Source organism: Eumetopias jubatus, unplaced genomic scaffold (assembly GCF_037043125.1).
Source record: "Eumetopias jubatus isolate StellerSeaLion01/CBP00866 unplaced genomic scaffold, mEumJub1_p1.0 scaffold_1, whole genome shotgun sequence".
Lineage (NCBI taxonomy): Eukaryota > Metazoa > Chordata > Mammalia > Carnivora > Otariidae > Eumetopias > Eumetopias jubatus.
In genome coordinates this window covers 158,694,002-158,717,926 of record NW_028274807.1, presented here as the reverse complement: position 1 = coordinate 158,717,926, position 23,925 = coordinate 158,694,002, and the positions used below count along the sequence as shown (strand labels likewise).

Below are 23,925 nucleotides of genomic sequence, written 5' to 3'. Positions count from 1 at the left end.
TCATTTCTACTTGCGTTTCATTGCTTCTTAGCCCAGCTGACAGAGCAGAAAATATATCTATAGTCTGTCTATTATCTATCTATCTACCATCTATCATCTATCTATCTATCATCTATCTATCCATCCATGATCTATCATCTATCTATACTTATGTGTGTATATATATACACACACACACACACACACATATATATATGTATCTCTCCCCCCCATCTATAGTATATCTGTGTCTATAAGCATGAGTGTGTCAGGGGTCTCCAAGACAAAGCAAGAAATGTAAACAAATTTCCTCAATTTTTGTTTTTCTGAGGAAGTATTTATTTTTCTTTCACTTTTGAATAATAATTTTGCTGGATACAGAATTCTATGTTGACTTCTTCTTTCATTACTTTAGATAGTTCACTCTCTTCTTACTTGCATGGTTTCTGAAGAGAAGTCCAATGTAATTATCATCCTTGTTCTATAAGACATTTTTCCCTCTGATTTCTTACAAGATTTTCTCTTTATCTTTGATTTTCTGTTGTTTGAATATGATATGTTTATGCAGGGTTTTTAAAAAATACTACTTAGTGTTCTTTGAGCCTCCTGTATCTGTGGTTTAGTGTCTGTCTTTAATTTTGGAAAATTCACAGCCATTATTACTTCAAATATTTCTTCTATTTCTTTCTCTCTTTTCCTTCCATTATTACAATTATATTTATGTTATTCCTTTATTAATTTTCCCACAGTTCTTGAATATTCTGTTCCTTTTCATTCCTTTTTCTTTTTACATTTCAGTTTTGGAAGTTCCTATTGACCTATCTTCAAACTTACTGACTCTTTTCTTCCTTGTATTCAGTCTACTGATCAACCTCTTAAGGCATTCCTCATTTGTTACTGGGCTTTTTATTTCTAGCATTTCCTTTTAATTCTTTCTTACAGTTTCCATCTCTCTGCTTACATTACTACTCCTTTCTTGCATGTTGTCCACTTTTCCCATCAGAGCCCTTATCATATTGGTTTTAAATTCCCCAGTATAATAATTCCAAAATATCTGCCATATCTGAGTCTGGGTCTGATGTTTGCTTGGTCCCTTTCTGACTGCTGTTTTTAGCTTTCAGTATGTCTTATAATTTTTTGTTGAAAGCTGGACATAATGTATTGCATAATGGGAACTAGAGTAGATAGGCTTTTAGTGTGAGGTTTTATGTTTATCTGGTTAGGGGTTAGGCTGTATTATAGCTGTAGGGGTCAAAGAATAAAACTTCTAGAGTCTTTGCTTTTGTGTCCTCTGTTGTCTTTGGATTTTCCTAGAGACTAACTAAAAAGAATCTGAGGTCTCCAATTCTTTTAACTGTAATCACCTATTATTGTACAGGAGCCCTATTGATTTAGTGTTAAGGAATGGGAGGAAGGGAAGCATTCAATAGTTCTATGATTAGGACTCAGTCTTTTAGTGAGCCTGTACCCTGGGCTATGACCTTCACAAGTGTCTTTCAGTCCCTTCTCCACTTTGGTGTTGTGGGCAAGGTAGAGGGGGCCAGAGTTGGTTATTTCCCCTCCCTCAGGTTGGCTAACCTCTAATTAAGTAGTTTCTCTTGAGGACAGACCTTGTTTTTTTATTTTTTTTAAAAGATTTTATTTATTTATTTGAGAGAGAGTGAGAGAGAGCACGAGAGGGAAGAGGGTCAGAGGGAGAAGCAGACTCCCTGCTCAGCAGGGAGTCCGATGTGGGACTCGATCCCGGGACTCCAGGATCATGACCTGAGCCGAAGGCAGTCGCTTAACCAACTGAGCCACCCAGGCGCCCGAGGACAGACCTTGTTAACAACAGAATGTTGTGAAGGTATTTCAAAAGGGCTACTTTCCCCTCTTCCTGCTAGTGTGTACTAAGGGATTTTCCTCCAGTCTTTCCCCTGAGAACCTGATGGGACTCCTAGAGGTAAAATTCACAAAAGCCTGGGGTCTCCTCAGTAAGACCAGACCCCCAGGAGTTTTTAATTCTCAACTAGTTCTCAATTTAGTTTTATTTAGTTCTCAATTATTTTAATTCTCTATTAGTTCACATTGTGCCTCCAGCAGTTCTTCAGTTCAGTTTAAAGTGTTCCTGTCAGCAACTTCTACTTGTGTGTTTCTGCTCAAGTAAGCTGTGAATCTCTGTATCTGTCTCCCCAGTTTTGGGGGCAGCACTTTGCCTTGTGACCTCAATTTTCATGTAGATCTAAGAAGAGTTTTGATTTTCACCTTGTTCAGCTTTTTTCTTCTTGTGAGAATGGGAGTGATGACCTCCAAACTCTTTACATGCTGGTCCAAAATCTGGAAGGCTACCAATTAACTGCCTCTAGATCATGCAAACAATGTGGCTTATGCTGAGCACTTACTTTGCTTTGGGGAGTCCTCTAGGTAAGTGCAAGGCAGAGGGTGTCCACGTGACTAGCCCTAAGGGAAAACATTAGGTGTTGAGTCTCTGGTAGACACAATGTAAAGACTTGTGTTGTCACAATTCATTGCTGAAAGAAATAAACATGTCCTGTGTGACTCCACTGGGAGAGAACCCTTGGCAGCTTTTATCTGGCTTCCTCCTGTCTTTGAACATATGCCTTCTTTTACTAGTTTTCCCTTGTCTCTTTTCCCTGTAATAAATAAATAAAGCCAGGAGTATGACTACATGAGTGCTGTGAGTTCTCTTGGTGGATCAGTGGACCTGGGTATGTACAAACAAACAAATAAAAATATTGGGATTTTAATAGAGGTATCATTGAAACCATAGATCACTTTGGGTAGTATTTCATCTGAATGATATTAAATCTTCCAATTCATGTAAATGGATTTTTTTTTCATTTTATTCAGGCCTTTTAAAATTTCTTTCAGCAATACTTTACAGTTCTCAGTGTACAACTCTGTTGCCTCCTTGGTTACTTTATTGCCATTTTATTCCTCTTGATGCTATTGTAAATGGAATTGTTTTCTTACTTTCTGTTTTGTAGTGTTCATTGCTAGTGTGTAGAAATGCAATGGATTTTCCTGTGTTGTTTTGTACCCTGCAACATTGTTGGATTTGCTTATTAGCTCCAATAATATGTCAGGTTTTAAAAAATTATAATATGTCAGGGTTTTCTTTTTTTGGTGTGAAATCTTTGAGTGTGTGTGTGTGTTCCAATAAAACTTTATTTACAAAATAGGCTGTCATTAACTGATCTCTGCTTTAAACCAAAAGTCTGGGGATAATATGCTGTGACCATGCAAGGAGACACTCAGCATATAACCCAACTGTGCTTCTTAAATGAGCAAATAAGTCTTTTCTTCCTCCTTCACTTCTTTTTCTTGATTAATAGCTTAAAGGCAATTTTATTATTTTTCCTTTATTTAATAAAAATGTAAATATTTAAGGTGTGTAATAGTGTGCTTTGATATACATAGTGAAATGATTATTACAGTCAAGCTAATTAACATACTCATCTCACATAGTTAGTTTTATTTTTTGACAGTGAGAGCATCTGAGACCTACTCTTTTAGGAAATTTCTACTATATAATGCAGTATTATTAACTAAAGTCAGCTTGATGTACATTAGATCTCTAGAACTTATTCATCCTATATAACTGAAACCTTGCCCCTTTGACCATAAGAGAAACCACCATTGCAATTGAGAATTCCACTTGGTGACAGTGAATTTGACTTACTATTATTTTTGAGAGAATTTTTGCATTTATATTGATCAGGAATATTGGCTTAAAGTTTTCTTTTCTTGAAGTGACTTTTTCTGGCTTTGGTATCAGGGTATTTCTGTCCTCATAGAATTAATGGGAAGTGTTTCTTCTTCATTTTTGGTGGGGGGGATGATTTTGAGAAGGATTGGTGTCAACTCTTCTTTAAATGTTTGGTAGAATTCACCAGTGAAACCATTCAGCCTTGAGCTTTTCTTTGTTGGAAGGTTTTGTGATTTTTGATTCAATCTCTTTACTAGTTATGGGTCTATTCAGATTTTTTGTTTCCTCATGAGTTTATGTAGATTGCATGTTTTCTAGCAATTTGTTCATTTCATCTAGGTAATCAAATTTGTTGGTGTATAAATTATCAAAGTATTCTATTAGGATCCTTTTTATTTATGCAAAATTGGTATAATCACTTTCATTTCTGATTCTAGTAATTTGAGTTTTTTTCTGTTTTTCTTTTTCTTGGTCAGTCAGTTTTGTCAATTTTATTGATTTTTTTTCAAGGAATCAACTTTGGTTTCATTGATTTCCTGATTGTTCTTTTATTCTCTATTTTATTTTTTTCTGCTCTATCTTTATTATTTCCTACCTTCTGCTGGCTTTGGGTTTAGGTTGCTCTTTTTAAAAATTCCTTAAGGTATACAGTTAGGGTATTGACTTGAGATCTTCTTTTTAATGTATGCACTTGCAGTTATAAATTTCCTTCTTGGCACTTTTGTTGCAATCCATAAGTTTTGTTATGTTATGTTTTTGTTTTTCTTTGACTAAAGGTATGTCCCTTGTGATTTCTTTTTTTGCCCATTGGTTGTTTAAGAGTGTGCCATTTAACTTCCATATTTTTGTGAATTTTCCAATTTTTCTTCCACTGTTGATTTCTAGTTGCATTCCATTGTGATCAGAAAAAGATGTTTTATAAAATTTCAATCTTTAAAAAATTTATTAAGACTTATTGTGTAGCCTAACAAATGGCTTATTGTGGAGAATATTCCATGTGCACTTGAGAAGAATGTGAATTCTGCTATTCTTAGGTGTTCTGTATATGTCTGTTCTGTACACATACAGTTGGATTATAGTGTTGTTTAATTACTCTGTTTCTTTATCTTCTCCCTGGTTGTTTTAACCATTATTGAAAGTTGGGCATTTTAGTCTCCAGCTATTATTATAGAATTTTTGCTATATATTTTTGGGAGCCTGTCTTGTTGGTGCCTGTATGTTTATAATTGTTATATCCTCTTGCTGTGTTGAACCTTTTATTAGTAGTCTTTGTTTTTCATAACCTTGTTTGATTTAAAGTCTTATTTTTTTTTCTGACAATATAGCAACCCAGCTCTCTTTTGGTCACCCTTTGCATAGGATACCTTTTCCATCCGTTTGCTTTGAATTTTTTTATGTGTACTTATATCTAAAGTGAATCTCTTGTAACATGTGGATGAATGATAATTTTTATCCAATCTTCCAATCTATGTTTTTATAAGAGAGTTTAATCCATTACCATTTAACCAGATTATTGTTAAAGAAAAGGATTTACCACTGCTATTTATCAATTTGTTTTCAGTATGTCTTTTATGCTTTTTGTTCCTCAGTTTCTCTATTATTGCCCCTTTGTTGGGGGGGAGGGTAGTGTACTACTTTGTTTCCTGCCCATTTTTTGTTATTTCTTAATTAACTTAGAGATTACAGTTAACATATTTAACTAGTTTTTTTAAAGATTTTATTTATTCATTTGAGAGAGAGAGAGCAGAGTGAGAGAGAGCACAAGTTGAGGGGAGGGGCAGAGGGAGAGGGAGAAGCAGACTCCCCTCTGAGCAGGGACCCTGTTGTGGGGCTCCATCCCAGGACCCTGGGATCATGATCTGAGCCTAAGACAGACACTTAACCCACTGAGCCACCCAGGTGCCCCAACATATTTAACTTGTAACAATGTAATTTGAATAATACCAACTTAGTTTCAATAGTATATACTCTAATCCTATACACTGCTGTTCCTCCCCCAGCTATTATTGTCACAGATTGCATCTTTATACATTGTATAGCCGTTAATATTGGTTTAAAATTATTGTTTTCTGCATTTGGCTATTATATAGGAAAAAGAGAGAAGTTGCAAACCCTACCAAAAGTACCGTAACACTGGTTTTCATTTTTACCCATGTGGTTGCCTTTACCAGTGTTCTTTATTTTTTTTCTTACAGCTTTGAGTTACTCTTTAGTGTTCTTCCTTTTTTTCTTAAGATTTTATTTATTTATTTGACAGAAAGAGAGAGAGAGAGAACAGCAGAGGGAGAGGGAGAAGCAGACTCTCCGCTGAGCTGGGAGCCCAATGAGGGACGCAATCCCAGGACCCCGGGATCATGACCTGAGGGGAAGGCAGATGCTTAACCAACTGAGCCAACCATTTCAACCTGTAAAATTCTCTTTAGTGTCTCTTGTATGGCAAGTGTACTAGGAACTAACTCCCTCAGCTTTTGTGTATCCTGAAATGTCTTAATTCCTCCTTCATTCTTGAGAGATAGTTTTGACAGATATAGAATTCATAGTTAACATTCATTCAAGAATTTAAATATGCCATCTCACTGCTTTCTGGCCTTCATGGCATTTGAAAAGAAATCAGCTTTTAATTTTACAGAGGATCCTTTGTATGTGATGAGTTAGTTCTCTCTTACTGCTTTCCAAATTCCTTCTTTGTCTTTGGGTTTCAACAAGTTGACTGTAATGTGTGTTGGTGTAAATTTCTTTGAGTTTATCCTCCTTGGAATGCATTGAGCTTCTTGGATGTGCTTATTCATGTTTCCTCAAATTTGGGAGCTTTGGGGACATTATTTCTTCAAATATTTTTTCTGCCCCTTTCTATCTCTCTTCCTCTTTGGAATTCCTAAAATAAGAATGTTGATAAGTTTGATGGTGTCCCTCAGACTCTGTTCATTTTCATTCATTCTTTTTTCCCTCTCTTCTTCATACTGGATAATTTCAAGTTCATCAGTCCTTTCTTCTGCTTGCTCAAATCTGATGTTGAACCTCTCCAGGGTGTTTTTTATTTTAGTTATTGTACTTGTCAGCTTGAGAATTTCTTTGGCTTACTTTTTATGTCTTTATTGAGATTCTCATTTTTTTATACATCATTTTCCTGATTTCCTTTAGTTCTTTGTCCATGGTTTCCTTTAAATTATTGTACATATTTAATACAGTTGACTTAACATCTTTGATGACTAATTCTAATATCTGGTCTTCCTAGAGAGTGATTCTTCCAAATTCTTTTATTTTTCCTGTAAATCAACTATATTTGCCTGTTTCTTTGTATGTTTTACATTTTTTGTTCAAAACTGGACATTTTGCATGTTGTATTGTGGTAATTCTGAAAATGTAATTGTCTCACTCCTCAGTGATTGCTAAATCTTGCTTGTGGGGGGTTGGAGCCAAACATTTGTGACTTTTCCAAACTTTTTTCTTCTTTTTTTGCAAAGTGTGTATTCTTTGTTGTATGTAGAAATTAAAGTTTCTGTCCTGTTATCTCTGTGGTCAGCCAGTGGCCAGACAAGGATTTTCTTAAATATCTGAGTCCCCAAAGAGGGGGAAAATACCATCTCTTTAAATCCCCTGGAAGCTGCCTCAACCTGTGGGGGTTAAAAACTGTGCCTGCCAGCCTTTGTGCTGGCCCCTCAGTGATCAAAAAGAGCATCAACACTCAGAGCACACAGTATAGATATACAGAAGACAAGGTCCTTATTGCCCACCCTGGCTCCAGAAAGCTGCACCAGGAACAAGGCCAGCTTCCCCACTTCCTCCTAACACAAAGATGGGGAGTAATACATCATGAAAAATTGAAATTATTGATGTTTACAGCCTCTTCATCATGTTCTTTTCTGGATGTGCAAGTGTTTGACTAGACCCTAGGGTTCCAGAACATTTGATTTGAACAATTCTGCCAGGTCAATAGTTGTTTAGGTGGAGGAATGGATCTTTGGAACTTCAACTCTACCATTTTCTATCTATATGTAGGTTTTTATTTATCCTGAGTAAATACCTAAGAGTGAAATGGGAAGTATATGTTTAATTTTTAAGAAGCGGCCAACTGTTGTCCAAAATGATTTCCAAAGTACCATTTTAAACAATCATATATATGAGAGTTCAGTTGTTCGACATCTTTACTAATAATTGGTATGGTCACACTTTAATTTAGTTTAATTTTTTTTACATTTTGTATTTAAATTAGTTTAGTTAACATATATTGTATTATTAGTTTCAGGGGTAGAATTTAGTGATTCATCAGTTGCATTTAACACCCAACGCTCATTACATCAAGTGCCCTCCTTAATGCCCATCATCAGTTATGCCATCGCCTCACCTACCTCCCCTCCAGCAATGAGGAAACTTTGTTTCCTAGAGTTAAGAGTCTTTTATGGTTTGCCTCCCTCTCTGTTTTTACCTTCTTTTTTTCTGTCCTTCCCATATGTTCATCTGTTTTGTTTCTTAAATTCCACATGTGATTTAAGAAACAAAACAGAGGATCGTAAAGGAAGGAAGGGGAGGAGGGTCGGGGAATGAGGTAACTGGGTGATGGACATTAGGAGGATACATGATATAATGAGCACTGGGTATTGTATAAGACTGATGAATCACTGAACTCTACCTCTGAAACTAATAATACACTGTATGTTAATTAATTGAATTGAAATAAAAAATTCCACATATGAGTGAAATCATATGGTACTTGTCTTCCTCTGACTGACTTATTTCACTTAGCATAATACCCTCTAGTTCCATCCACGGCATTGCAAATGGCCAGATTTAATTATTTTTGATGGCTAATATTCCTGTGTGTGTACACACATATATACTATATCTTCATTATCCATTCATCTATCAATGGACATCTGGGCTCTTTCCATATTTTGGCAATTGTGGACATTGCTGTTATAAACATTAGGGTGCATATGCTGCTTCAAATCACTGTGTTTGTATCCTTTGGATAAATACCTAGTAGTGCAATTGCTGGGTCATAGGGTAGTTCTGTTTTAAACTTTCTGAGGATCCTCCAAACTGTTTTCCAGAGTGGCTGCACCAGTTTGCATTTCCACCAACAGTTTGCATTTCACTTTTTCTGCATCTTTGACAACATCTGTTGTTTCCTGACTTAATTTTAGCCATTCTGACCTGTGTGAGGTGGTATCTCATTGTGGTTTTGGATTGTATTTCCCTGATGCTGAATGATGTTTAGCATTTTTTCATGTGTCTGTTAGCCATTTGTATGTCTTCTTTGGAGAAATGTCTGTTCGTGTCTTCTGCCCATTTCTTGACTGGATTTTTTGGTTTTTTTGATGATGAGTTGTTAAGTTTTTTATAGATATTGGATACTAGCCCTTTTGTTAAAATAAATATTTTATTTACTCATGGAAGAGCGAGCATGAGAGAGCACAAGCAGGGGGAGGGGTAGAGGGAGAGGAAGAAGCAGACTCCCTGCTGAGCAGGGAGCCTGACATGGGACTCCATCCCAGGACCCTGGGGTCATGACCTGAGCTGAAGGCAGATGCTTAAATGACTGAGCCACCCAGGTGCCCTGGATACTAGCCCTTTATTTGATATGTCATTTGCAAATATCTTCTCCCATTCAGTAGGTTGCCTTTTAGTTTTGTTGACTGTTTCCTTTGCTGTGCAAAAGCTTTTTATCCTGATGAAGTCCCAATGGTTCATTTTGCTTTTGATTCCCTTGCATTTGGAGATGTGTCTAGCAAGAAGTTGCTGCAGCTGAGGTCAAAGAAGTTTCTGCCTGTGTTCTTCTCCAGGATTTTTTTTTAAAGATTTTACTTATTTATTTATTTGAGAGAATGAGAGAGAGAGAGAGAGCACGAGTGGAAAGTGGAGAGGAGAGGGAGAAGCAGGCTCCCCAAGAGCAGGGAGCCCAATGCGGGGCTCAATCCCAGGACCCTGGGATCATGACCCAAGCTGAAGGCAGACCCTCAACTGACTGAGCCACCCAGGTGCCCCTCCTCTAGGATTGTGATGGATTCCTGTCTCACGTTTAGATCTTTCATCCATTTTGAGTTTATTTTTGTTTATGGTGTAAGAAAGTTGTCTACCTTCATTCTTGTACATGTGGCTGTCCAATTTTCCCAACACCATTTGTTGAAGAGACTGTCTTTTTTCCATTGGACATTCTTTCCTGATTTGTCAAAGATTAGCTGACCATACAGTTGAGGGTCCCTTTCTGGGTTCTCTATTCTGTTCCATTGATTTATGTGTCTGTTTTTGTGCCAGTACCATAATGTCTTGATGATTACAGCTTTGTAATAGAGTTTGAAGTCTGGCATTGTGATGCCACCAACTTTGGTTTTCTTTTTCAACATTCCCCTGGCAATTCAGGGTCTTTTCTTGTTCCATACAAATTTTAGGATTATTTGGTCCAGGTCTGTGAAAAATATTGATGGCATTTTCGTAGGGATTGGATTGAATGTGTAGATTGCTCTGAGTAGCATAGACATTTTAACGATGTTTATTCTTCCAATCCATGAGCATGGAATGTTTTTCCATCTGTTTGTGTCTTCCTCAATTTCTTTCATAAGTGTTATATAGTTTCTAGAGAATAGATCCTTTACCTCTTCAGTTAAGTTTATTCTTGGGTATCTTTTGGTTTTGGGTGCAACTGTAAATGGGATCCAATCCTTAATTTCTCTTTCTTCTGGCTCATTGTTAGTGTAAAGAAATGCAACTGATTTCTGTGTATTGATTTTATATCCTGCCACGTTGCTGAATTTCTGTATGAGTTTTAGCAATTTTGGGGTGGAGTCTTTTGGGTTTTCCATATAAAGTATCATATCATCTGTGAAGAGTGAGAGTTTGACTTCTTCTCTGCCAATTTGAATGCCTTTTATTTCTTTTTGTTGTCTGACTGATGACTTCTAGTACTATGTTGAACAGCAGTGGTGAGAGTGGACATCCCTGTCGTGTTCCTGACCTTAGTAGGAAAGCTCTCAGGTTTTCCCCATTGAGGATGATATTCTCTGTGGGCTTTTCATAGATGGCTTTTATGATATTGAGGTATGTTCCCTCTATCTCTACACTGTGGAGAGTTTTAATCAAGAAAGTATGCTGCATTATATGTCAAATGCATTTTCTGCATCTATTGAGAGGATCATATAGTTCTTGTCCTTTCTTTTATTAATTTGATGTATCACATTAATTTGTAAATGTTGAACCAACTTTGCAGCCCAGGAATAAATCCCACTTGGTCATGGTGAATAATCCTCTTGATGTACAGTTGGATCTTATTGGCTAGTATCTTGGTGAGAATTTTTGCATCCATGTTCATCAGGGATATTAGTTTATAATTCTCCTTTTTGATGAGGTCTTTGTCTGGTTTTGGGATCAAGGTAATGCTGGCCTCATAGAACAAGTTTGGAAGTGTTCCTTCTATTTCTGTTTTTGAAACAGTTTCAGAAGAATAGGTATTAAGTCTTCTTTAAATGTTTGGTAGAATTCCCCTGGGAAGCCATCTGGCCCTGGGCTTTTGTTTTTTGGGAGATTTTTGATGACTGATTCAATTTCTATGCTGCTTATGGATCTGTTCAAGTTTTCTATTTCTTCCTGTTTCAGTTTTAGTAGTTTATATGTTTCTCGGAATTTATCCGTTTCTTCCAGATTGCCTAATTTGTTGGCCTATAATTGCTCATAATATTATTTATAATTGTTTGTATTACTTTGGTGTTGCTTGTGATCTCTCCTCTTTCATTCATGATTTTGTTTATTTGGGTCATTTCTCTTTTCTTTTTGATAAGTCTGGCCAGGGATTTATCAATCTTGTTAATTCTTTCAAAGAACCAGCTCCTAGTTTCATTGACCTGTTCTACTGTTCTTTTAGTTTTATTTCATTGATTTCTACTCTGATCTTTATGATTTCTCTTCTCCTGCTGGATTTAGGCTTTAGTTGCTGTTCTTTCTCCAGGTTCTTTAGGTGTAGGGTTAGGCTGTGTATTTGAGACCTTTCTTGTTTCTTGAGAAAGGCTTGTATTGCTATATACTTTCCTCTTAGGACTGCCTATGCTGCATCCCAAAGATTTTGAACAGTTGTGTTTTCATTTTCACTTGTTTCCATGAGTTTTTTTTTAAATTCTTCTTTAATTTCCTGGTTGACCCATTCATTCTTTAGTAGGATGCTCTTTAGCCTCCGTGGATTTGAGTTCTTTCCAACGTTCCTCTTGTGATTGAGTTCTAGTTTCAAAGCATTGTGGTCTGAAAATATGCAGGGAATCATCCCAATCTTTTGGTACCAGTTGAGACCTGATTTGTGCCCTAGGATGTGATCTATTCTGGAGAATGTTCCATGAGTACTAGAGAAGAATGTGTATTCTTTTGCTTTGGGATGGAACGTTCTGAGTATATCTGTGAAGTCCATTTGGTCCAGTGTGTCATTTAAGGTCTTTATTTCCTTGTTGATATTTTGCTTAGATGATCTGTCCATTTCAGTGATAAGGGTGTTAAAGTCCCCCACTATCATTCAATTGTTGTCAATGTGTTTCTTTGCTTTTGTTATTAATTGCCTTATATAATTGGCTGCTCCCATGTTAGGGGCATAGATATTTACAATTGTTAGATCTTCTTGTTGGATAGACCCTTTAAGTAGGATATAGTGTCCTTCCTCATCTCTTATTACAGTCTTTGGTTTAAAATCTAATTTGTCTGATATAAGGATTGCCACCCCAGCTTTCTTTTGGTGTCCATTAGCATGGTAAATGGTTTTCCACTCCCTCACTTTCAATCTGGGGGTGTCTTTGGGTCTAAAATGAGTCTCTTGCAGACAACATATCAATGAGTCTTGTTTTTTTATCCAATCTGATAGCCTGTGTCTTTTGATTGGGGCATTTAGCCCATTTACATTCAGGGTAGCTATTGAAAGGTATGAATGTAGTGCCATTGTATTGCCTGTAAGGTGACTGTTACTGTATATTGTCTGTGTTCCTTTCTGGTCTATGTTGCTTCTAGGCTCTCTCTTTGCTTAGAGGACCCCTTTCAATATTTCTTGTAGGGATGGTTTGGTGTTTGCAAATTCTTTCAGCTTTTGTTTGTCCTGGAAGCTTTTTATCTGTCCTTCTATTTTCAATGACAGCCTAGCTGGATACAGTATTCTTGGCTGCATATTTTTCTCATTTAGTGCTCTGAATATATCATGCCAGTCTTTTCTGGCCTGCCAGGTCTCTGTGGATAGGTCTGCTGCCAATCTAATGATTCTACCATTGTAGGTTACAGACCTCTTTTCCCAAGCTGCTTTCAGGATTTTCTCTTTGTCTCTGAGGGGACTTATAAGTTTTACTATTAGATGTCAGGGTGTTGACTATTTTTATTGATTTTGAGGGGCGTTCTCCCTGCTGCCTGGATTTGGATGCCTCTTTTCTTCCTCACATTAGGGAAGTTCTCTGCTATAATTTGCTCCAATATACTTGTTGCCCCTCTCTCTCTTTCTTCTTCTGGGATCCCAATTATTCTAATGTTGTTTCATCTTATGGTATCACTTATCTCTTGAATTCTGCCCTCATGATCCAGTAGTTGTTTATCTCTCTTTTTCTCAGCTTCTTTATTTTCTATCATTTGGTTTTTTTATATCACTAATTCTCTCTTCTGCCTCATTTATCCTAGCGGTTAGAGCCTCCATTTTTTATTGCACCTCATTAATAGCCTTTTTGATTTCGACTTGGTTAGATTTTAGTTCCTTTATTTCTCCAGAAAGCGTTTCTCTAATAACTTCCATGCTTTTTTCAAACCCAGCTAGTATCTTCAAAATCATCATTCTGAACTCTACTTCTCACATCTTACTAATGTCTGTATTGATTAGGTCCCTGGCAGTCCATATTGCCTCTTGTTCTTTTTGTTGAGGTGATTTTTTTCCATCTTGTCATTTTGTCCAGATGAGAATAGATGAATGAGAGAACAAAATGCTAACAGGGTGACAACGTCCCCAGAAAATATACACTAAACAAATCAGAAAAGACCTGAAACCGGGGGAAAAGAAAGGGAGAGAAAGAAAAAAGAAAAAGAAAAAGGTAAAAACAAACAAAAAGAAAACAAAACCAAAAAAACAGAATATAATCAAATATGATTAAGCTGGTGCATAGATCAGTGCCACACACTAGATTTTGGGTGTATTTTGGTCTATTAAAAGAAAGTGCTTCCCAAAATTTTAAAGAAAAAAACATATATGTAAATAAGATGAAAGGATGGAATATGAGTATAAAGATGAAAATTATAAAAGATTTTTTAAAAGGAATTGATAAGATGAGAAGTTGTTTGAAAAAGAAAGAAGAGGATTTAAAAAAAATGGGGAGAGGAAGAAAATGTGATCAGGCAGGAAACTAGAACAAAGCCATACACTAGAGATTTAGGGTCTATTTTGATTTATTAGAGGAAACTGTATCTCAAAATTTTAAAGAGAGAACAACTTATATATATACCAAAAATAAGGGTAACTACTATGAAAGAATAGAATGACTCTAAAAATGAAAAAAAAAAATTTTTAAAAAGGGATTGATAAGATGTTGTTTGTAAAAGGGAAAAAGAAAAATTAAAAAAAGTTAAAAAAATTAACTTTGAAAGACTAAAGAATCATGGTAAAAAAAAGCCATGAATTCTATGTGCAGTATTCCCCTAGCTCTGGAGTTCTGCCGTTCTCATTGATCGGTAAACTTGGTCTTGGCTGGCTGTTCTTGCTGATCTTCTGGGGGAGGGGCCTGTTGCCATGGTTCCCAAATGTCTTTGCTGGAGGCGGAATTGCCACACCCTTTCCGGGTTCAGGCTAAGTAATCTGCTTGGGTTTGCTCTCAGGAGCTTTTGTTCTCTGCAAGCTTTCCATACAGCTTTGGAGGACGAGAGTGAAAATGGCGGCCTCCCAATCTCCGCCCCGGAGGAGCTGAGAACTCGGGGCCATGCTCCTCAGTGTGCCCCCAGAGAAAAGCAGTCAGTCAGTCCCATCTCCCTGGTCTCTGGCGGCACTCTTTGCTCACCTGGCCTGTGACCGAGCATTCCTATCTCTGGCACCCAACTCGGTGTGGAGTCTCCAAACCTAGCAGATCCCTTGCGGTGCACTCCCACCCCGCTCCTCCCTGGGGAGGAAGGGGAGTCTCCCTAGATCTGCCGCTTGTTGGGTCCCTGCTGGAGGAGCAGTGGCCTGACTGTGCTGCGGATCATGGTTTATGGCAACCCCGAGCTGAGAACCCACTCCTCGGCTCTGTCTCTGCAGCCAGCTTCCCCGCTCTGACACCTGGGAGCTCTGTTGCACTCAGGCACCGCCCCCCCCCCCCCCCCCCGTCTTCCTGTGACCCCGAGGGTCCTGAGACCACACTGTCTCGCGAGGGTTCCACCCCTCACTTAGCCACTGGAGCAACGTCCCTCAGTGGAGCCAACTTCTAAAAGTTCTGATTTTGTGCTCTGCTGCTCTATCACTTGCCAGTAGCCCCTGACAGAGGCCCCCTCCCCCGCCATCTATCTTACCGAATATCACCTTGGATTCACTTCTTCACACGTCCTACCTTCCAGAAAGTGGTCGCTTTTCTGTTCAGAGAGTTGCTGCTATTCTTTTCTTTGATCTCCTGTGGAGTTTGTAGGTGTTCAGAATGGTTTGATCCCTATCTAGCTGAATTCCCAGGCACCAGAAAAAATTAGGTCTCCTACTCCTCCACCATCTTGCTCCTCCCCCCATACATCATTAGTTTTTGATGTAGTGATCCACGATTCCTTGAATCGTGTTTCTGTGAATTTTTAAAAAATTCTTCTTTAATTTCCTGGTTGACCCATTCATTCTTCAGTAAGATGTTCTTTAACCTCCATGTATTTGTGGTCCTTCCAATTTTTTTCTTGTGGTTGACTTCACATTGTAGCATGGTATAATCTCAATATTTTTTACCAGTTGAGGCCTGATTTGTGACCTAGTATGTGATCTCTTCTGGAGAACATTACATGTGCACTCGAGAAGAATGTGTATTCTGCTGCTTTGGGATGAAATGCTCTAACTATATCTAAAGTTCATCTGGTCCATTGTGTTAATCAAAGTCCTTGTTTCTTTGTTGTATGTCTGCTTAGAGGATCTGTCCATTGCTGTGAGGGGGCTATTAAAGTTCCCTACTATTATTTTACTATTATCAATGAGTTTCTTAATTTTGTTATTAATTGGTTTATATATTTGGCTGCTCCCACATTAGGGGCATAAATATTTACAATTGTTAGATCTTCTTGTTGGATAGACCCTTTAATTATGATATAGTGTCTTTCTTCATCTCTTATTACAGTCTTTGGTTTAAAATCAACCAAGTTGTTTGATATAATAAACAGTTATAGTTTGTGTGATACAAGGATTGCTACTCCAGCTTTCTTTTAATTTCCATTAGAATGATCAATGGTTCTCCACCCCCTTACTTTCAGTCTGGTGGTTTCTTTGGGTCTAAAATGAGTCTCTTGTAAGCAGCATATTGATGGGTCTTATTTTTTTATCCATTCTGATGCCCTATGTCCTTTCATTGGAGTCTTGAGTCCATTTACATTCTGAGTAATTGTTGAAAGATATTAATTTAATGCCATTGTATTATGTGTAGAGCCACTGTTCCATAGACTGTCTCTGTTCCTTTCTGGTCTTATTTACTTTTGGGCTCTGTCTTCATTCAGATGATCCCCTTTAATACTTCTTGCAGGGCTGGCTTTGTGTTCACAGTTTCCTTTAGGTTTTGTTTGTCTTGGAAACTCATTATCTTTCCTTCTATTCTGAATGACAGCCTTGCTGGATAAAGTATTCTTGGCTGATTTGCAACAATGTGGATGGAACTAGAGGGTATTATGCCAAGCGAAATAAGTCAATCAGAGAAAGACAGGTATCGTATGATCTCACTGATATGAGGAATTCTTAATTTCAGGAAACAAACTGAGGGTTGCTGGAGTGGTGGGTGGTGGGGGGGATGGGGTGGCTGGGTGATAGTCATTGGGGAGGGTATGTGCTATGGTAAACACTGTGAATTGTGTAAAACTATTGAATCACAGACCTGTACCTCTGAAACAAATCATACATTATGAGAGAGAAGATAGTAGGAAGGGAAAAATGAAGGGGGGAAATTGGAGGGGGAGACGAACCATGAGAGACTATGGACTCTAAGAAACAAACTGAGGGTTCTAGAGGGGAGGGGGGTGGGGAGATGGGTTAGCCTGGTGATGGTATTAAAGAGGGCATGTACTGAATGGAGCACTGGGTGTTATATGCAAATATTGAATCATGGAACACTACATCAAAAACTAATGATGTAATGTATGGTGATTAACATAACATAATAAAATTTTTTAAAAAAGTATTCTTGGCTGCATATTTTTCCCATCTAGCACACTGAATACATCATGCCAATCCTTTCTGGCCTGCCAGGTCTCTGTGGACAGGTCTGCTACCAGCCTATGTATCTACCATTGTAGGTTAAGTACCTCTTGTACCAAGCTGCTTTCAGGATTTTCTGTTTATCTCTGTAATTTGCAAGCTTCACTATTATATGTTGGGGTGTTGACCTATTTTTATTGATTTTGAGGGGGTTTCTCTGTGTCTCCTGGACTTGAATGCCTGTTTCCTTCCCTAGTTTAGGGAAGTTCTCAGGTACAATTTGCTCAAATTAGCCTTCTGCCCCTTTCTCCCCCTCCTCCTCTTCTGGGACCACTATTTAGATATTATTTTGCTTTATGGAATCGCTGAGTTCTCTAAGTCTCCCTTCATGATCTAATAGTTTTCTTTCTCTCTTCAAGTTCCTTATTTTCCATCATTTACCTTCTATATCACCTATTCTCTGATTCATTCATCCTCATTTTTATAGCCTCCATTTGGGATTGCATCTCAGTAATAGCATTTTTAATTTTGGCCTAAGTTTTAATTCTTTTATCTCTACAGTATGGGATTCTCTAGTGTCTTGTTTGCTTTTTTCAAGCCCAGCTAGTATCTTTATTATTGTTGTTTTAAATTGTAATTCAGACATCTTACTTATATTCGTATTGATTAAATCTCTGTCAATAAGTACTACCTCCTTTGGGGTGAATTTCTCTGTGTTGTCATTTGGTCTAGAAAAGAAAATAAGAAAGAAAGGGAAACAACAATGACAAAAGAAAAAACAAAAGAAACAAAGCAAAAACAAAAACAGAACTAAACAAAAACAAACAAAAAACAAAACAACAAATTGGATCCTGGGTATGTTTTGGTGTGCTTGTTAAAAGAAACTAGATCCCAAAATAAGAAAGAAGCTGAAAGTTCACACCCCCCACTCCTCAGTGAGCTCTCACTGAAAAGCAGTCAATCACTTCTCTCCCCAGTTTCAGTCCAAACTCTGTGTTCACCAGACCTGTGACTGAGCGTTTTTATCTCAGGCACATGACTGAATTTCAAAACTGCAAGTTTTACAGACTCCTGCAGCACAGACCATGCTGTTCTTCCCAGGGGATGGAAGGGGGTCTCACCATGTTTCTGCCTTTGCTGGACCCCTGCCAGGAAGGTGGTCACATGACCATGCAGTAGTTCATAGTTAATGGCAACACAGAGCACTGTTTTCAGCCGGCTTCCCCACTCTTGTGCCTGGGAACTCTGTCACACACAGACACCCGTGTTCTTCTTGTGACCCTGGGGATCCTGAGACCATCCTTTTCCACCTGGGATTCTGTTCTGCTTCACCACCTGAGCACCTTTAAACCAGGGACATACCCCACTGTAGCAGAATCCTAGCTCTGATTTTGCTCTCTGCTACTTATAACACTTTGCAGTAGCCTCCTTAAGCAGGCTCCTTCCCCTCCACTGTATTCTCAGATATATCACCCCAGCTCAAGTCTTCCCACCTCCTACCTTCCAAAAAGTGGTCACTTTTCTACTTGTACAGTTGCAGCATTTCTTTTCTCAGATCTCTGATTGCTTTCACAGGTGTTCAGAATGATTTGATGACTAGCTATATTGAAGAGACAAGACAAACCTAGGGTCCCCTTACTCTTCTGCCATCTCTCCTCCCCCTGAGGTCGGACTTTAATTTTAGATATTCTGGTATGTGTGTAGACATATTTAATTGTTGTTTTAATTTTCATTTCCTTAATGATTAGTGATGTTGAACATATTTTTATATGTTTTTTGCCATCTGTATTTCTTCTTTGGGGAAACATCTGTTCAATCTTTTGCCCATTTTTACTTGGATTGTTTTTTTTTTTCTTAGTATTGAAATTTGAGGGTTCTTTATATATTCTGAATACAAGTCCTTTATCAGATACGTTATTTGGAAATATTTCCCCTAATGTGTGGTTTGTCTTTTCATTCTTTTAACAATGTCTTTCAAAGAGTATTATTAATCTCATATTGATTATTATCATCAGCATGTAGATTGTGTCATTTACTCATCAGAAAATGGTGAAGGAGCTATTACTATTCCAGTTTTGCAGCAAAGAAACTAAGGTGCAGGGGAGTTTTTCACTTGCCCAAGGTCACAAATTAGTAAGTGGTGGAACCAGAACTCAAAACTGGGACCTTCTGAATCCATGGACTGGGCTCTGAACCCCAGTTCTAAACTAACACTCACACTTTGGGTGTTGAGATGAAGGTCCATTCTAGGAAACTGTTTGGCACCATAACCTCTGCAACTACAATGATGCAGTTTTGCCAAGCCTCTTCCCATGCTCCCACTTTTCCATCTTCTTTTCTCCAGACTGGTTGAGGAAGTGAAGGAGCTGTGTGATGATCTGGAATTAGAAAATGAAGATGTTTACATGGCAACCACTTTTGGGGACTTCATCCAACTATTAGTGAGAAAACTACGAGGGGATGACAAACGCCACGAGTGCATCATTGACTATGTGAGTCCTGGGCCCTCCACATGGGCTTGGCCCTACAGACACCCACATCTGTGGATCCACAATGACACATGGGGGAAATCTGGACATCAGGAAGCCAGGGCACCTAAGAGCCCACCTTCAGTGTCCCAAGCTCTCCCTGGTAACCCTGGATACCCTGAGGGTGCCAGTGCAGTTAGGCAAACACAACAGAGGAAATTGTTATGTACAGAACAAATTCTGACCCCCGAGACATGAAACTAGGATATATTTTTTTATTTTAAATTTTTTTTTTAGAGAGAGAGAGAGAGATTGAGCATCAGCGTGGTGGGGAGGGGCAGAAGGAGAGGGAGAGAATCTTAAGCAAGATCCACACCCAGCGTGGAGCCAGACACAGGGCTCATGACCTGAGATCATGACCTGAGCCAAAATCAAGAGTTAGATGCTTAACAGACTGAGACACCCAGGGGTCCTGAGACTATGGTATTAAGAGGAGACTGGGTTGCCTGGTGGTTCAGTCGTTTAAGTGTCTGCCTTTGGCTCAGGTCATGATCCCAGGGTCCTGGGATTGAGTCCTGAGCTGGGCTCCTTGCTCAGTGGGGAGTCTGCTTCTCCCTCTGCCTGCTTCTCCCCCTGCTTGTGCTTTTTCTCTCTCTCTATTTCTTTGTCTCTCTGACAAATAAATAAATAAATAATCTAAAAAAAGAGAGAGACTTTTACAGTGTACTTCTCACCCTCCTCCTTTGGTGGTTTTTCCCAGTAGTGGCCTCATCTCTGCTGTGGCTCCAGCCCCTGCCAGATCACCCTGCCAAGACTCTAGTTCCTCTGGAGGACTCTAGACCCTAGTTCTGGTCCCACCAGTTTCCTGTCCTTCTAGTCTAGTAATGTCTGGGACTGCCTGCTGTTGTCAATCTCTGGGTTGACTCATGGCCTCTCAGCTCTTTCATCACCTGTGAAACCAATTTCCTGCATTAAATTGCTTTTGTTGAAATGCCAAAAGAGGGAGAGAAAGAAAGGGAGAGAGGGAGGTAAAGGGGAGAAAGAGAAAAGGGAGAGAGGGAATGGGGAATTGGGAATATTTTCCTATTAGCAAAACAAGTGATCCTATACATTCAATTTGTATATATGGAAGTGTAATGATATAACTGCAAATTATATATATATATATTTAAGATTTTATTTATTTATTTGAGAGAAAGAGTGAGAGAGAATGAGCAGGGAGAGCAGTAGATGGAGAGGAAGAAGCAGACTCTCTACTGAGCAAGGAGCCTGATACGGGGCTCAGTCCCAGGATGCTGGGATCATGACCTGAGCTGAAGGCAGATGCTTAACCGACTGAGCCAACCAGGGACCCCACAAATTTATTTTTAAAAAAAACTCTTGAAAAGTCATCCTGAGGTGTCTTGGTAGGCTACCAGCTCCCATAGGACTCAGCATTGGGATAATTGGTTTGGAACAAAAGATGAAGTGGCCAGGTGGCCAGATGAACACCACGTTGACCTTGGGATTGTGGACAAATGATTGATGAACAAATTTCAGGAGAGAATGACATCCAAAAGGATGCCATTCAATGTGAAATTTCAGGTCTATAGGGAAGTGAGCAATGGAGTTGGCATCATGTCTGGTGACTCACAAGTGTCTGTCTACCAGCTGGCACTTCCTACGTGTGGAGGCCAGGCAACCAGCTTGAGGTCACACAATGGGTAAATGGCAGGACTGGGGTTGTAGCCCAAGCAGTCTGGCCTCAGATTCTGTGCCATCTCTTCTTATCACCCAGCTGCCACCACTGTGCACATAATAGCTCATTGGGCCAAGGAAGGCAGCAGGACCAGATTTGGCAAAAGAGACCTGAGAAGGCTGAGGGGCCTTGAGCCCTGGCCCCTTTGGCAGTGTGTGCATGTGTGTTTGTGTGTGTGTGGTGTGTGCACAAGTGGTTACCATCTGTCTGTGAGTGTTTCCTGTGTCTCTCTGTGGGTTTGTATCTGTCACTGATGCACCATGTGAAGAATCCACACTGCAACTAACACCTGCAAAAACTCCCTTCCCAGGTGGAAAAGGCAATGAACAAGTTGACCCTCCGAATGCCCCACCAGCTCTTCATTGGGGGCATGTTTGTGGATGCCGAGGGTGCCAAGACCTATGAGACCATCAACCCAACAGATGGAAGTGTGAGTGCAGGCCTAGAACCCCCTCCTACCCTCTCTCCCCTCTACTTACCCCATAGCCTGTTCTCCCATCTACTCCACCACCTGGCATCTGGGGATTCTGGCCCAGGAGGGCCTCTGCTTGGACGCAAAAGGGTTGCAATCATTTTCCAGTCCTCCCTACAGGAATGGCCCAGAGGGGGGAAATGGCAGGGAGTCAGGAGGACTTTAAAAGTCTGGAGCCTGCTTCAGAGAATGGGAACAGAGTTAAACGACCCCCCACACCCCGCTCCAAAGAGGAAATGAAGCCATTCCCTCCTCCTCCACACTTCAACAATAACCCTAGCATAGCCCCTATCTTCTTGAATATGTGTGCATCCCACTGTTGGGAAATTCTTCTTGAATCCCATGTTTGTCAGACTGTCTTGACAGTGACCCTCTTATGTCATGACCCAGTACACATATATTGTATTCTCTTATGCACACACCTACCTGAAACAACACTTACTCTTACAGGTGCATACTGATAGTTTTCCATTCTGCCCCACCCTATAGCATCCCTCAGGGCCTGCAGAAAACAGATAGCTCACTCAAAATGAGTCTTTTGAGGGGAGTTTAAAGAAAGTGATGGACAAAGGGGTGGACAGGGAGTGGGGACACACACAAGGGGGTGCAGTGCCCTCAGGCAGAAAATTGGGAGCTGTTACCACCTAGAGGCCTATTTCGAGAATCCCAGAAGGGAGGTTGTGTGGACAGGGCTGCCTGGGTGCTAGGGCCTTGGGCAGGGAGGGTACACCCTACCTGTGGTGACCAGCAAGGTGCTGGCCTCGCCTGTCCCACTTCTGTCTCCTCCTGGCTTTCCCTTTGGTCAAGCCGAGGTGGCAGGCAGTGTGGGAGCCTGCCCTGTAGTGTATGTGGGCACTGTCAGGATGCAGAGCAAGGATGGGGGACAGGAATGGTTCTGCCACTGTCAATGTCTAGACTATTTCGCTTAAAAATAAACCTTCCACCTGGGACTCACTGAATTAATGAGCTTCTGTTCTTGGCTTGAAAACACTAAGCTGATCCTCAGCCTTGTAGCTGCAGCCTGAGTCTGTTGCCCTGTTTGGGCTCAGTGGCAAGTGAAAAGAAGGATCCTGGTATGTGGAAACACAAATAGGTCTCTCTGAAAGCCTTTGCCTTTCCTAATTGTGCACACCCTTCCAGGGCCCTCCCATTGGCCAACCATCCCCTCTGAGCCCTTCCAGGTGGCCAGGAGAGTGGGGTGGTGTGGGGCTTCTGTGTACATGGAGTCCAGGGAGGGCCTCACAGCTCTGATCCACCACAGGTCATCTGCCAGGTGTCCCTGGCCCAGGTCAGCGATGTTGACAAGGCAGTGGCTGCAGCTAAGGACGCCTTTGAGAATGGATTGTGGGGGAGGATCAGTGCACGGGACCGGGGCCGGCTCCTGTACAGGTGAGAGGCCCACAACCACCTGTCAGCCACCTGACCTTTGGCTTGGGTTGGGGCTGCATGCCTGGGTCCTGCCAGGAGGAGGTGAGGTCCTGGACACCTTTGTGTGACCAAGGCCTGAGGCTCAGAAAAGGTTTCTCAGAAGTGGCTTGAGAGACAGGGGGGATTTCACCAGACACAAGTAACCTTGAAGGGAAAGGTGTCCTCGGTGGAAGGGACAGTGTTATAGAAGATGAGAGGGTACAAAAGTGAAGGTGCTAATCAGATCGGAGCAGCAAACTGGCAAAGCTAACACATGGTCCTGGGCAGACTCAGACAGGTACAGCATTTACCTGGAGTGGCCTGGACTGGAGGTGGGATCAGGGCTACTTTATGCAGAAGCCAGCAAAGGAAGGATGGAGCCTGTTCTGTCTGCTGGTCCTTGCTCAGCTTGACCCTGACTGCTAGAATCTCACACTTCCCTTTTTTTTTTTTTTTTAAACCAAGGCAGAAGGGACTCTCTCCCCTTAGTTCTATCAGAAATCTGAAGGAAGGACTTGGGGTTGCTCCAGCTTATGAGAATGGGGTGGGAGTGAGGCCTGAAGGAGAGATACTGCTCCCTTAGAACCAAGTGGTCCCAATAGGGGAGGAGCAGCCACCCCCAAGGAAGTGGGGTGATATTTCCAGAAGGGGAGCTGCTGGGCAGATGAACTAAGCAGTGATGAAAAGACTGGTGAACAAGCTGATTTTAGGAACCTGGCTTTTGTTTTCTGGGTCCTGGGGAAGCTGTCAGGCATACAGCCTAGTCATGATGTGGTCCAAATGTGCTTGTCATCTGGTGGGAGAGAGGCCCCATCTTGG

At 40.2% G+C, this 23,925-nt stretch overlaps 1 protein-coding gene across 2 annotated transcripts in view; it reads left to right on the top strand.

The window, feature by feature from the left end:
* Positions 1-23,925, top strand: part of ALDH1L1 (aldehyde dehydrogenase 1 family member L1) — an 82,335-nt gene that overhangs the window by 26,202 nt on the left and 32,208 nt on the right. For both annotated transcript variants that reach the window (XM_028101735.2, XM_028101736.2), the window contains 3 exons: positions 19,366-19,513; positions 21,538-21,657; positions 22,961-23,088. In XM_028101735.2, the coding sequence (XP_027957536.1) occupies positions 19,366-19,513; positions 21,538-21,657; positions 22,961-23,088 (396 nt within the window). The remainder of the gene's footprint in view (positions 1-19,365; positions 19,514-21,537; positions 21,658-22,960; positions 23,089-23,925) is intronic.